At 35.9% G+C, this 15612-nt stretch overlaps 2 protein-coding genes and 1 pseudogene across 2 annotated transcripts; 1 reads left to right on the top strand and 2 right to left on the bottom strand.

Annotated features, from left to right (window-relative positions):
* Positions 1-1970: 1970 nt before the first annotated feature.
* Positions 1971-8014, bottom strand: LOC142528900 (DEK domain-containing chromatin-associated protein 1-like). The gene is made up of 12 exons (XM_075634168.1): positions 7306-8014; positions 6557-6590; positions 5619-5698; positions 5424-5483; positions 4978-5088; positions 4823-4903; positions 4662-4733; positions 3193-3706; positions 2809-2906; positions 2693-2723; positions 2443-2602; positions 1971-2341 (listed from the first exon to the last, which is right to left on the bottom strand). Exons 1-11 carry the CDS (start codon positions 7804-7806, stop codon positions 2451-2453), a joined length of 1734 nt encoding a protein of 577 aa, XP_075490283.1. The 5' UTR covers positions 7807-8014; the 3' UTR covers positions 1971-2341; positions 2443-2450.
* On the top strand, positions 7976-11264 carry LOC142528275 (SWI/SNF complex subunit SWI3A-like; annotated as a pseudogene).
* A 1345-nt stretch (positions 11265-12609) lies between these two features.
* Positions 12610-15195, bottom strand: LOC142528276 (putative late blight resistance protein homolog R1A-3). The gene has a single exon (XM_075633322.1). It carries the CDS (start codon positions 15193-15195, stop codon positions 12610-12612), a length of 2586 nt encoding a protein of 861 aa, XP_075489437.1.
* Between the last annotated feature and the right edge of the window lie 417 nt (positions 15196-15612).

Below are 15612 nucleotides of genomic sequence, written 5' to 3' on the forward strand. Positions count from 1 at the left end.
GCAGTAGATTGTGCGCACGAGAACTGCTATGTTCTGATAGAGATTCGACAAGAAGTAGGGGCCCTTTACTGTTTCATCAGCTGGTGGAACAAGGGTCGGTTCCCCCGTTGCACATTTAGTTCAAAACTATGCTGCCATCTTTCAGATTCATATTTGACCAAGATCTTGAAAACTGAGCAAGAAGAAGAAAAAAGAGAATTTGTTAGAAATTTTTTTATCCCTTTCCATGTTTTATTGAGCCCGTGATTTGAAAAAGACAAACAAAATTGTTTTTTTAGGCTGGATTTCAAAACTCAGATTCTTGGAATGACATTGAAAAGGGATTGGTCTAAATGTAAGAAAAAGGTGTAGCTACGGAACAGGGTTTTGTGTACTACAGAAAGTGACTTGGGATTTAACATGTTCATAAATCATAAGCATGATGATTAGTTTGAGGATATACTTAAAGAAATTCATGACTTGTATCATTCCATTTTCCATGGTTTTTTTTTTTATATTATCTTATTTTTTACTCTTTGAAATTCAGAGGATATTCTTAAAGAAATTCATGAGTTGTTTCATTCCATTTTCCATGGTTTTTTTCTATATTATCTTATTTTTTACTCTTTGAAATTTACTTTGTTAAGATTGTGCAAATGGATATGGTTGCACTTGCAGCAGGTTACTTGCCCGATAACCGTTGATAGCCACAAAATCTCTGCTGCACAAAGGTCTGCAAGCTGCCAAATCAATTTGGTAACCTAAAAAGATACTACTTCAATAATGTATGCTTCTTTCGCTACATCACCTTCATTGAGACGCCGAAAACAAAGTCATAACTTGAAGCGTTCCTATATTTTCACAAACCACATGAGACATAATTAACAATAACTGGTAATCTCGGCCTAATGGGTTCAACCATATTCAATCTTTATAAGAATTTAACTTTAACAAACCGTTCAGCATGAATGATGAGATATTAGTTTATTACATATATATGTTTTATCTAACGTATGACTCAAATTCTAAAAAAAGATTAAAGATATAAATCATTCTGATACTCATATATATTAATATATATCTATATATCTTTTATAATCTTATCTCACAAAACAAACGAAAACTTCTGTATTAAATATTTATGTATAGATTAGATGAACAAAACCATCAATTTGCTTCCCTATCGGCATTATCAGGTAAGGATAGAATAGGACAATCACAAATGCATTGGGATCTAACAAAGACTGCTCTTATGCCAGCTATGAATCCGGAACTCCCCATTTTTGGATAGTATAGGTAATAAACATTATGTCGACGACCGTATACTAACACGATATTTGGGACATTCAATTGTCAATTGGTAGGCAAGAACTTTAATGAGAGGAATGTGAAGCCAGAAGTGGGGCACGGTGAGGCAACCCTATAAATTTAAGAGGTCAAATTTTACTTTTTTAAAAAGTTCATAGGTAAGAATTTTTCCAAGAATATATCGGTTGAGGGGCCTATGTCTTCCATTCTGACTCTTTGCTTTCTCTATCACTCTATTTTTGAAAGATTTTACAAGTAACTAAAGCCAAATTCTCCGAGAGGCGGCGCTTGAATGCCAAAGCCAAACAAAGCAGATAAATTTTGAAGATTTGAGTGGTTTGTTTGGAATCAAGTCGGAGAAATCTATATTTAAAGTTAAAAGTCATGACCATAAAATCAGAGAAACTTCGAAACTTCATGCACTTGGAAAACATTATACTAACTTGACTATCCAAATTATACATCCAGTTAATATAAAAAAAATCCAGTGTGCTTAATACATTACATCACATAAAAGAAAAATGACGTTATTCCTCTTAATAACCATTATATATCCATTGATTGGGGGGAGGGGGGGGGGGGGGGGGGGGGGGGGGGGGGGGATGGCTTTTTGGTAACGTCATCAACACACAGACAACAAATATACTCGCGATAATTAACAAAAAGTTATTTTCATTACTATGTAAACAAATATTTTGCAAATTTTACTAAATGTATTAAATATTAATCATACCAAATGCATAACATAAGAAAATTGTGGAAATAAATATCAAGTGAAATACTATGTTTGGCTCCGTATGCTCGCCCTACACAATTTCTCGGGAATAACATAATTAAGCTACAACTTCTAAGGATGCTGGATGTATTAGTTACAAAACATGTATGTTCTGTATATTAATTAGCCTATGCATATATATAAACTAAATTTCATAAAATTTAGAACTATGCGGTACTTTAAAAAGGGACAAGAGAGAACCTGAAGGCTAATGCAACATCTAAAACAAGCTGCATCTTTAAGATACAGAGTCTAATGGATTGGTGGGCAAGGGGCAACCTGCAAAAGGTGAAATAATCGATTATAGACAAAATTCAAAAAGAAGGTTGAAAAAAAAGATAGTTCATTGTGACTAAAACCGCCAGGGGAGAGTTTTTTGCCTGCAAATTTACGCCTTGTTGTCCTTGTTCTCTTTTCCTAATTCGTCTCCAGATTCAGCCACCTCTTCATCTTCATCATCGGACATGTTATTTATGACTTCCGTGATTATTTCTTTAATTTCTGATTTCCTATGCATCAGGTCTATCCCAAAGTGATTTCCTGATGTGACATTCCAAATGGTTAACATCAACAAGATTAAGATGGTCTTAATGTAGTAGAAATGAATGACGAGGATAAAGGATGGCATACCGAGTTGTTTGAGAATGTCAGATAATGTTGCCTGCATTTCAGATTATAGCAAACATGTAAATGAGATATAAAATATTCATCATAGCCAATACTACGAAAATGTAAGTACAACTTACGGTGTTGAAATCTACTTCCTTCAGTATATTTGTTACCACCGTGTGCATTTCTTCTTTAGTGGGTTCTTTCTTCGCATTTCTGCTGCTTTCCTTTTTACCTATCATAAAAGAAAGTAAGAAAAACTCGATTAATGAATATAAGACCTTGAAATAAATTCTTTGGAAAGCTGAATCAGGCAACTCTGAAAACACAATATCAAACCGTATCAAGAAACATTCAACTATTTCAATCCGAAGCACCTAACAACATGTTCAAGCCCAATTGAAGAATTTTTTCACCATTATTTGCGATGTGGACATGGGTGATAATTGATTTTGTTTTAATAACTAAGAATAGCACCAGGTATCGTTTCCTACAACTTGAGTCTAGTAAATATGAAACACCTCGATCCTTCTCCACCACTTTGGCAGAAGACTTGCTTGCCCTTTTCTTGCTTGAAGATGTATCCTTTGGAGATGTACTTGTTTCCTCTCGCTGCTTATCACCATTTCGTTTCTTAGTCGGGGGTGTCCTTACTTCACTTTTGGATTCAGCTTCAGAGACACGTTTCTTTGATTTAGAACTGGAAGATGTTTTGGTAGAATTGCCAGGGGTGTCTGGCGCTTTGGCCGAGCTTTGTTTACCAGCTGCTTTGGACTTCTTATCAATCCTACTTCCAGAATCCTTTTTGGCGCTTGTCTTCGAAGAACTCTTCTCAGGAAGCATCTGCTTCTTGGGTTCATCTTGTTCTTCATCTTCTTCCTCTGGATTGGTTGTCTCATTGTCACTATCTGCTCCAGGGACAGTGTCATCATCGTCCTGGTCATCTTCACTTAGTGAATGCTCACTTTTAACATCATCTCGTTCCTCACTTGAATGCTCTCCCTTTTTCCCAGATTCAGAGTCCAATTTTGGTTTCTAAATGCAGATAAGACCAAATGTCATTAGAAAGTGAAAGCAAATACCGGTAACTGTTATGGAAGAGACATAAGACTCTACCCCATGGCAAGCCCATGACAAACCCATTTCACAATCACATACTGCATTTATATATACTAGTCCCACAGGGGTTGCCATGGTTTTAAGGTTCAAATGCAAAAATAGGTCCATGAAACTGGCTATTTAACTTGCCAGTCTAGCAGCTTTGCTAGCCCAATAATGGAACCATCGCAGAAAACCAAAAAAGAAAATTGCATTCGCCATTCTGAAATTTGATAGAAGCCATTCACCATCGGTATCCCCAGGCGACATAACAGATTAGATCTAAAGTCAAGACATCAAAAAAAAAAAGGAAAACTAGTGGGTTATTGTTAGATGATTTAGCAACCATAATTTTTTTTTTCAATCGACGGTCTCATGGCACTAAAGCATCAAATGCTATATCAGACTCCTCATATGATGGTGACCTCACATCATAATCCAGAGTTATTGTTAGAGCCGCGAGCTATGTTGTAACTAACGGAAAAACAAAAAGGAAAAAAAAAAGAAACACCAATACAGCGAGAAGAGAGTTAATGCAGGTACCCGTGGAGTGGCAAAAACCATATCTGAGCAGTAGAAACTGACACGGCCTTAAAATGCACATACCAATACATGTTTGGAATGTACTCAGAAACAATGAAAACAGATACCCAGGATAGACAACACTACGCATTGAACTAATACCCAGATACCCAGGATAGATAACACTACACATTGAACCAATACCCAGAATAGATAACACTATGCATAAGATTAAATTGATCAATTGAAGCACAGTGCATTGCAAATGGTTTAACATAAGTCCATCGTATGGTCTGATTAAATCTTTCCTTTGCATTCCAAAATATAATTTAGCATACTTTCCCTGCAAATTAATTATTTAAGACCTAACCTTTTTAGATTTTCCAGCAGCCATGTCAGCAGAACTTTTGCTTGCTGAATTCCTGCTCTTTCGCTTCTTACTCTTCAGAGATTCGTGTGAAAGAAAGAAGAAATATCATATAGCTGCTCAATTGAATGCATCAACAAACACAAAAATAAGATAAGTCTTACCTTATCCTTCTCAGCGAGTAAGATATCTGTTGTAGCATGAGGAGATTCCAAAAATTCTAGCAACTTCACAGAGAGTTCTTCCTGGAAAACACAACTGGATATGATCAAACAAGTGAACATTGATGATGTCAAACAAAATCAAATAAGGAGATTACCTTCTTTACAGTAGCTTTGGAGACAGGAATATTAAGGACATCACAAAAATCCAACAATTTTTCTTTCACACATTTGTCAAGCCTATCTTTAATTTTAGCCCTCTGCTTTTCCTGTTAAACACACCCATTATAAATTTGAGTTAATTGATGATGCACAAATTATTTATGACTCGGTCCAATAACATGGCACCACCCAGGGGACAATACACTTGCGCTATATAATTTGAAAAAACATATTCACATCTTCAAGATCTGAAAAACATAAAAGAATATATTTTTTCTCCTTTGACTACAAAGCATGACCTGTCGTTTTAAAATGTGGCCACATCTTTCTGGAAATAATAGGCCAAATATTACATCTCTGTTCCCTTCCTCTAGAACTTAGTACCCAGATTCAAATACCAAGGATGTGACACAAAATAACAGCAAAGGAAAGAAAAACATACCTCATTTTCAATCCACACAAAACCAGAAAAGAGGCCTATATTTTTCTTCATAGTTTGCACCTGTAACAAAGCATGCAGTGATCAAAATCCACATCAATGGAAGAAGAATGGAAGAAGTGAACTAGGAAAAACTTAAACATGAAAACGATGAAATAAAATGACAAAACATAAATATTTGACATAGAAAAAGGAAACCTTTGCTTTTTTTCCAAAAAGAATGGTGTGAAGAAGCTGTAGGTTCTCATCAGCTTTTCTCTTAGACAACTTGAAAGCCACTGAAACAATTCATAACATAGATAACAAGATAGAGGTCCAACAATAACAAGATCATCCAATATTAGCACAGATATAAAGACAGAAACCAGCAAGCTAAAATCAGCAAGGTAAAATGCGTCGAGATGGCGCCCTACGTGCAGTGCTGTTTCACTGGTTCGTTTAAAGTTATGTTTTCCATCTGCTTGAATGCTATGTTTGAGTTAATCAGGTGGTTTTTGTTAGTAGAAAGAAGAGGAAACTTTATTATATAACTTCAGATGACTGTGTACAGAACTTTGAGTTTACGCATTTAGTGGAATCAATTTTCTAGTTTTTCGCCCTGTATTTTGACAAAATATTCACTGAAACATTTGTCTAAAACATATCCTGGGACATCTTTTTAGTTAAAGTGGTTATAATACAATGACAAACAAATCAAATTTTTTTTGTCAATGACCAATCACAAACAACTACAAGCTAGACTTCATCAGCTCAGCAAGAACAGTTGGGCCAGATCATCGTCCAAATCACAAACTAATATCAGAACACTAAGACATTTGTAATGGAACAAAAATTGAAAGATGAGGCTAAATAAAATAAAAAAACATGTCCAAACAGTAAATTAAGTTCTATATTTAAAACAGAAACCAATGTTACAAACTTCTAAGCATCCCTCCAGCAGACTATCATAAAACCATCCCAAAGCAAAGAGAAACATTGAACAAATCATAATCTTGTAAAGGAAACTAAAGAAAGTCGGCGGAATCATAACAAACAGGAATCGCGGTGCCCTAAAACAAATAATCTGGGGCATTATCTATATTTTCACTTTAAAACCCTAAGTAATTTTAAATTCAGCTGGAAAAATAATATCATACCATTTGGGATGTCTTTAAGCTTTGTACCTTGACCCTGTTGGCATAGAATCAATGATGTAAGTACAGATAATATTTCTATACCTCCTCTCTCAAGCAAATATCAAATATTAAGGAGCTTCTTTAAAGCTTATTTATACAAGTTTTCTATGCATTCTCCCTAATCTTTGGCAAATATAAGAGTACCGAATGCAAATCTAAGTAAGGAATAAAAGCTTTTGATTGAATATTTCCCTCAAAATTTCTTGCACATTGCCTTAGTCATACTAAATTCAATTCCATTCATACAGAGCTGAGTACTTCACTGTTACCATGGAAGTGATCTTAACTAAAAGCAAGAGTTTTTCCTCATGTTTCTCGTCTACCTCCATTTACCCTCAGAAGCATAATATATACACAGCCTTGTAATTTCCCAAGTCACAACAGAGCACGTCTAAAACTCAAAACTGAATTTCATAGATCTATAAAGGCGACTCATAAACCCTTCCTATCTGTATCATAGGCAGAGGAACCTTCTAAATATATAATCTTTCTTCAATCCACTTTCCACATTGTTCGTCATCTCTCCACTCACATTATTACAGAATCTACATAATTCACTCTTTTAAAATTGCATAGTTAACAACTATTCCCCATCTCAAGTCTTCTTTCTCCGATGAAAATATCAAATTTCCCAACAATAATAACAAAAGTGTATCTGAATGAAAACTGTGAGCACTCGGCGACACTATGATTTCTAGGTTGAAAGGTACCTTCTCAATGGCCACAAGCTTGGTGGCAGAGCCCCTCACAGTAGCGTTCACCACATATCTATCCACTGTTTTCCTTTCCCTTGTTGGTCTCTCAATTCCCGGTGTCCTCGGAGATGATAATTCTGCTTTCCCACTTCTGCTTTTACCTGTTTTCGAGCCCTTCTTTGAATCTCCCGTCTCCACCATCGGTTCTTCTTTCCCTTCTCCTTTATCTTCTTCTTCCTCGCCACTCCCTTCTTCTTCACCGCCTTTTCCCAGCTCTTCCTCTTTCACCCCCTCTTCCTCCGCAACATTTCCCTCACCTTCTTCCTTTTCCTCAACCATTTCCACGGCCTTTTCATTTACCTCTTCTTTATCTCCATTATCCTCCTTTTCTCCCAACTTTTCAGCACCTACTTCACGGGAGTCCTCCTTAACATCGGCCTTTACTTCAACTTCAGCCGCATCCTTCTCCTCTTCATGAACCCTGCCCTCTTCCATGGTTTCCTTCTCCGAATCCATAAATCAGCAAAAATTCAACCACCACGTAAAACCCTAATCGCCTGTTATGGGAGAATGGGCTGACAAATCTCACCTGATAAGATTTAGGGGAGTTTGCGGCTCGATTCTTCAGTTAAATGAGTTGCAATTGAAGGATTTAGGGTAAATTATTCGGGACCAAAAGGCGGGCATGAATGGAGCTATACGCAGTTTGAACATTTTGGGTAAAAATTACTCTCTTCTTTTTTTAAAAAAAAAAAGTTATATTTTTTTATTGCACCCATTATTTTACAACAATTACTTGAATTAATTATATGGACATTTTTTAAATAATTTATAAAAATATTTGATATTTGGAAAAAATAATTTCATATTGATGGGATTAAAAACAAAAATAATAATAATTTATGTAAATTAGTAGTATATTAGATCTTGTATTTTTAAAAATCAGACATAAAATATTTTATCTGATAAATAATTAAATTTTTTTAATAATATAAGGGTAAAATATGTTTGATTTTAGAAAAAATTAATGATATATTAACTTATTAATAGTTTAGTAAGCTTTTATCTCTTGTAGATTCTTGGATTGATATATTCATTTTAAATAACTGCAATATTAAATATTTTAAAATTGATTAAAATTAATAAATTAGTAGCGATAAATTCATAATCATATCAATCAAATATATTAAAACAATAAAATTGTCTTCAAAATCGTAAAATTGAAATCTTAATTGTAATTCGATATTCATCAATAAATATTGAATCATAAAAAGTTATATACGTTTGTTTTTAAAAAAAAAAACAATGAGATTATTTTTAAAATAAATGAAAAGTGTGTTTAATATAAAATATTTTATATAGTTTTTTTTTTTCAAAAAGAATTTTTGGATAAAATTAGAAGTTAAAAAAATAATTTAAAATTAAACTTCAACTTCTTTTTGATTTTAGTTAGACACAAAAAATATTATTTAGATTAAGATCGATGTGATAAAAATAAAGTCAAATAAATCTTATAATAAAAAAAAATTACATTAACTTTGTAAAATAAATATTTTATTTAAATCATTCATAAAAAATATTATTTTTATTTTTTTTATAATTATCAACAAATGATTCAATCTCCATTGACCGCCATGGAAAGAAAGAAGCTCACAGGAGCTGGAGCTCTACACCATTCCAAGCTATTCTAGTCAGCCCCCAATCATTATTAATGATTTGATATTCGTACTTTAATCTTTTTGCCCTTATCCTGATTTCTTTTTATTTTTTTAGGTGATTTGAAGGCTGGTTTTCTTGGATAAACATTCACGAGGTGGAGAGATTTTCGCTGAGAGTTTTTTGACGCGAGCACGATCACCAGATCTCCCAGGATCTACAAAGAGTACAGGGATTTCATCATCTCAAAAACCTTCCAGGAGACCGACGTTCACCGAGGTGAGGAAGTCGCTGGTGGGTGACGTTAGTGTCCTGCACAAAGTTTTTACCTTTTTGGAGAAATGGGGTCTCATCAATTTCGATGTTGCTGACGATAACGAGCGGGAGAATTTCGGTGGTGGGAGTGGTAAGACGGCGTCGTTTGGGGTCGAGGAGGAGGAGGAGAGTTGGAAGGGTAGGGTGAAGGTGGAAGAAGGAGCCCCCGTATGGGCTGAGAGTTGTGGCGGCTCCTAATTCGATGAAACCGGTGGTGCCGCTGCCGCTCCTGCCCCCGTCTGTGGTGGTGGATGGTGGTAGTTTTGTTGGGGACGCGGGGGATAATGGGTTCAAGTGGCCACCATTGGTGTCGTATTCGATGTTTCCGGGAATTGGTGCAGCAGGAGAAGTGGAAAGGCTTAATTTTTGTTATTTCAAGAAACGTAGTGTTTGTGTGATTAGTATTTCCATACATGTGGACGGAGGCTTAATTCTTTCCGAAAAGTGCTTCAAAAGTGGTAATTATGAGAAAAACATGTCTGCTGACGATTTCCAGCTGAATGACAGTGCGAATCAGGCATCTGTCTGGACTGAAGCAGAAACCACACTTCTTTTAGAATCCATGGTTAAGCATGGAGATGATTGGGATCTTGTTGCTAAGAATGTTGGGGTGAAAAAAAAACTGGATTGTATATCAAAGCTCATACAACTGCCCTTTTGGAAATCTTATGGTGGGGGCTGCTGATAAAAAGAATAATTTTTTGGATATAATGAACGACGATAGTCATTCTAAACAAGCAGGATTAGCTTCTGATGAATCGAAAGAATCTGTGAAAGCACTCAATCTGAGCTATGAGCTGAAGGATGTTGATCGTCAAAATGGGGCCGCTGAAAGTGAAGGTCCAGCACCAAAAAGATTGTGCACTGAACTAACTTCAGATTATTGCAGTTCTTTGATGAAACAGGTCATCGTAGTCTATTTGTTTACTGTATTTCTGCTTCATTCTTTTTGAATTCTTCGATTTTTTGTATCAGCAATTTATTTTTTAGCAATTTCCAAACAGACAATACAGGAAATTTTAGTGTGGACTTTTATCGACTGTTCGTAGTTGTATTTCATATTTTTGAAGTACTAAACCGTTAGTAAATAAATTATGTCATTATTGTACATGGGGGTTGTAATTTTTATCTTTAAAAGGAAGGTTGTTATTCAGACGTATCAATCAACAAGGGGGTCAATTTACTTTACCCCTTCTCTTTTGTTGGACATTTATTAGAAAGTAGAGTATCAATAGCCTTCGGCTCACTGAGTGGCTAAATATTTGATTATTGTGTATCCACAGAAATTCTGGAGGAGGCATCTGTCACGAAGAGCATAATACCCTTTAATTTGAGAACGAGGGCAGCAGCTGCAACAGCACTTGGTGCTGCTGCTGCAAACGCCAAGTTGCTGGCTGATCAAGAGGAGAGACAAATCCAACTTTTGATGGCCACTGTACTGGATGTCCAGGTTGTTACTTTTCCTGTTACTGGAAAATTAAGAAGGGTAACTTTTTTAGGATTAATTGATTTGGTGAGATTTCTTGGTTTCACAAGATATAGGCCTATTTTCTTCATAATCTCTTGATGCTATTGTCCGAATCAAATTTCATATGGTTTGATGGTCAGCGTTCTTGGGAATTCAAATTCATCCATTTTATCAGAGCTTGATGATTCTATTTATATTTCTTGCTTTCCGGATACCATAAGCATTCGCTTACATTCTTTTCATGTGAATTCAGCTCAAGAAGGTGCATCGCAAGACGAAATATCTTGATGATCTGAAGTCAATTATGGAAAAAGAAGGTGCCCGAATCCAGGAACTCAAAGAATCTCTCGTCCGGGAACGGCTAAAATTGTTGCAAAGGATATGTAGTGCTGGCATAAACAAAACCAAGGAGCCTTCCTCTGCTAAGTATCAACATGATACTGTTCAATGAAATTGGCATAATAATCAGCTTTTTTTGCAGTATTGTTTATCACAATTGTTATGGATTATTTATGTCGGAAAATATTTGGCCATATATCAGTAGTATGTGTAAATTGTACCATACTCACATATAAAAATACCAAAGATACAAACAAGAAATCAGCCTAAAAAACACTCCAAACCACAAGGATAATTAATGTCCCCACTAGAAAAGGAAGTTAAAGACTGGATGGATAAGAAAAACTAACGGATTCTCTTAGTATATATAATCGAAAACCAACACAAATGTATCTTCTACACTTAATATATCATGTAAGATATTAAGCAGCGCCGTAGAAGACTCAAATCTTCTGTCATCCTAAGCAAATGCAGTATTTTCCTTTCGATCCCAGTGCACATGTTGCATCAACATACTTTCCCGCCAGCAATTTTCTACATGCAGCAATGCATTGAGGCAGTGTGCATGGATTAAGATCAATCCCAATTGCACCCTCCACATTTCTTGGACACACAGTCAATATTTCACAAAATATAATGCATATTACCACTAAATCCCACTTAATGTGCGCCATATCTTTCTTTGCCAGTAATATCTAGCTGTGGGAGAGGATTCAGTTTAATAGCACGAAGAAATGTACCTCTTAAGCTTGGTATATAAAGATGGAGAATAAAGGTTCACATACTTTTGATTACGTCGTGCATCAAATGTATGTGGGCATGTATTTAGGGTGGTATCTGATATTAGGCTCAAGAGCTAACAACTTTTTATATGTTCGTCAAATATATTATTATGAAGATTTATATTTTTGATATCGTAACTTGTATATTTTATATCTTTAGTCATGTTATCAGTCAATTCACACTTTTAATATAATAACGTGCATTTTTTTTCTATTACAGTCATTTTTCATCGGAGTGTTGACGTGTCATCAAAAACATGAACAATATGCAGCGTCATATCAATATTCCAATGAAAAATGACTAATGTGCTGCACTTGCTAGCTAATATTCTAGTTATTAATATTGCCTTCCCCATGATGTACTTAATTTGAAGGACCAACAATGACATAGTTGGGCATAAATAAATATTTTAGGCTCTAACTTTAGCTTTAAATTCCACAAAGTTATTTCCTCCAATTTCATTTAAAGTCAGATCAAAGAGAGATGACATGACGGGCCTTAAAAATATTCGGTGACTTTACACATGTAGGATTTCAATAAGGGTTAAAAAAAAAAACTTTGATTTATAAAAAAATATTAATCAGAAACAAATTATTTAGATTAAAAAAGATATAAAAACTGGCAAAGCAGCTCAGTGTATCAATTAACTGACTGTATACCACCATTCCACTACTTTCTTGGAGTGAAGCAAAAATCTTTCATCCAATTCTTACAATTTACTCTTTCAAACGTTGTTCTGATTGTTGTTCGAACATTATTCATGACGATCCATGAACAAGGACTTCAAAGTCATCATTTCCATTGTCATGTTGTTGCTCTTGAATTCGCTTCGCTGAATCTACTAATGTTACCGGACAATGCCATAACTCGATGAGTTGAAGTGAATCTATTTCTCCTATGCCACAAGGAATCTCATCAATCCAGCGTGCACCTTTGAGACACAAGATTTCAAGGCGTGGGAAGTGTTCTCTTTCCACTTCCCAACTCACCAAATTATCTAAAGAAGAACAAAAGTATTTGAGCAGACAAAATTGGCCTTCCGTCGGCGTCCACTCGGAAACTTGTTCAACATCCATATGCATCATCTGGAGCACTTGAAGATTTGGGAGAGACCCGATTATGGTCATATTTTCCCAAGGCAACGGAACATTTTCAAGAGCTAAATTTTTAAGACTTATTGGGAAAGAATGGTTCCATATCTTTGAGAAATTAGGAAACTTGAACACAGAAACTTTTAGTTCTTCAAGGTTTGTTAGGTGGAAAAGATTGTTGAGATTCAAATCATCCCATTTAGCACGGGTCACATGAAATTCAACTATCAATTTCTTTAGATTCACAAGCATTTTAATGGCCTCTTCAGTAAATCTGAAATTGATCACTATCTCAAGTGTTTGAAGATCACTTTCGTGAATGATTCCGGTGTTAGAGGGACACGATAAAACAAAAGAGGTGTTCATGATCAGATGCCTTAGCTTTGGCATTTCCAAGATTTCATAAGGTACTTGCAATGCTCGTAAGTCGGTATTATGAGCAATTATAGTCTCAAGATTGGGAAGTTTGGATATTGAGGCAGCATCGGGGCGTGATGCATAGTTGAAGGAAAACGAAATGTACCTTAAATTGACCAATGTTGAGATTTCATCTGCCAACTTCGGCCAAGTTACTTGGGGTATATGCAAAACACTGATTCGCCTACAACATAGAGATAATATTGGTCCCCAATGTATATCGCGGAAGAGCAGAACTGTGCGTATGCTTGAATCTAGTATTCGCCATTCCTGGCGATTCTGCGTGCAATGAATGTTAAGGCGACGATTTGGATCCTCTATGGTTTCTATTTGGTCATTCCTTATAGATGAGACATGATGTAGAAACGCCTCTTCCTCAGCTTTTGCTATACAAATTTCCCTCAACAGATCATGGATTCCAATAGTTTGGATTTTTCCATCCGTCCCTTTTTCGCTCACTAAGATAAGGCTTCTTCTAACAAGATCCTCCAAGAACAGTTCTCCCACATCTTCCAAGCATTTAGACTGATCACTTGGTTTAAGAAATCCCTCTGCAACCCACAACTTGATTAGCTTAGAAGCTTGAATCTCAGAATCTTCTGAAAAAGCTGAAATATAGAGGAAACATGGCTTCAGTCTAAGAGGTAACCCATCATAGCTCAGGCATAGTATGTTTGAGCAATGTAGCGCGATGCTTGGTTCTGTTGAACTTATATTTTCCGAAACATTTTCCCACCATTCTTGCATTGTGATGTCCTTAGAAAGAAGTAGTCCTGCGACCACCACAATTGTGAGAGGAAGTCCCCGACAATTTCTTGCAGTCTTCTTTCCGATTTCTACCAATTGGAGAGGACAAGATTCTGGTCCAAAAATCATTTCCCGGAGTAGTTTCCAACTTTGATCTTCGTTCAAAAGTTTCATCTGGTGAAACGGTGCATTAGAAGATCCTGCATGAACGGCAACATCTGACAGCCTAGTAGTTAACAAAATCCGACTTTTTATACCATCTTCTGGAAATACCATCTTCACATCATCCCAAGCCTTGTTACTCCATACATCATCAATCACAACGAGATACCGCCTACCTTTGAGATTTTGGTACACGAGTGTTGCCAATTGAGCGTCGCTGGGACCAGGTTGTCCGAGAACAGGTTTTTTCAAGTCGCGAAGAAGCCCCGAAAGAATCTGTCTCCTTTGATACTGTTGAGACACTGAAATCCATGCGCAGATGTCAAACTGACGGGCGCGGAGTGAATCCTCGTAAGCTTTTCTAGCCAGAGTGGTCTTCCCGATTCCTCCCATCCCAACAATCGGGATAACTTGGAGCACAGCTGAATCTTCGTATAACCGTTCTTTGATTGTGTTCAAGTCATCTTCGAATCCGACAACCCTGCTTCTGGCAGTGGATAATTGGCCGGCTTGAGATGAATAAGTAATGGGTCGGAGCCGGAGATCTTCGGCTGGGTTGTTCTTCATCTTCGCTGCTTCTTCCCAGATGAAACTAATCCTTTCAAACGCGATGTTTAAGTCTCTGTCTAAGCTCATCTTGTGCCAATGAATCGAACTCGAATCATCTCCTGTTGACACCAAACATAGATAAGAATCCATGAAATCTTGCGCGTGATATGCGGCATTTCTGATTCCATCTCTCGCAAGATCAGGTGTCCCACCATACTTGTCTGAATAATCTTCGAGGAAAGCGATGAGAGATTCAACCTTTTCATGGAGAGAAACGATTTTAACTCTGTGAAGAGGATCGACATATTGTTGTCCAAGATTCAAGATCTGTCGAAGCGATCGAGCAAGGGAAAGAAATGCAGCATAAGCTGCGGCCATGGGAGCAAAGATCAATGGGTTTGATTAACCTTTTTATTAATTTAATTAACAATCAATGGGAAATTATCAATAAATCACCAATACTATACTTTTATTCCTGTCAAGAAAAATACCTGTTTATACTCTCTTATTTATATAAAAAATGTTTTTTAGTTCTATAGTCCTCATTTTTTCCAATGAAAGTTGTTACGGAACATTAAAAATATAATATTAATATATGATATTTGAGTATCAAATATTTCAGTTCTCATACTCATATATAATTTTTAAGTACTCAAAATATATAGCAAGTATTAGTATTAATGACTCTTGTCTTCTCTCGGATAAAAATCGATATAATATTTGAATACAAAATGTTTTAAGGGGGTGTATTCATTCAATAGTTTCAAATATTTTTAATGACTTTTTTTAAATGAT

This window comes from Primulina tabacum, chromosome 16 (assembly GCF_025594145.1).
Source record: "Primulina tabacum isolate GXHZ01 chromosome 16, ASM2559414v2, whole genome shotgun sequence".
Lineage (NCBI taxonomy): Eukaryota > Viridiplantae > Streptophyta > Magnoliopsida > Lamiales > Gesneriaceae > Primulina > Primulina tabacum.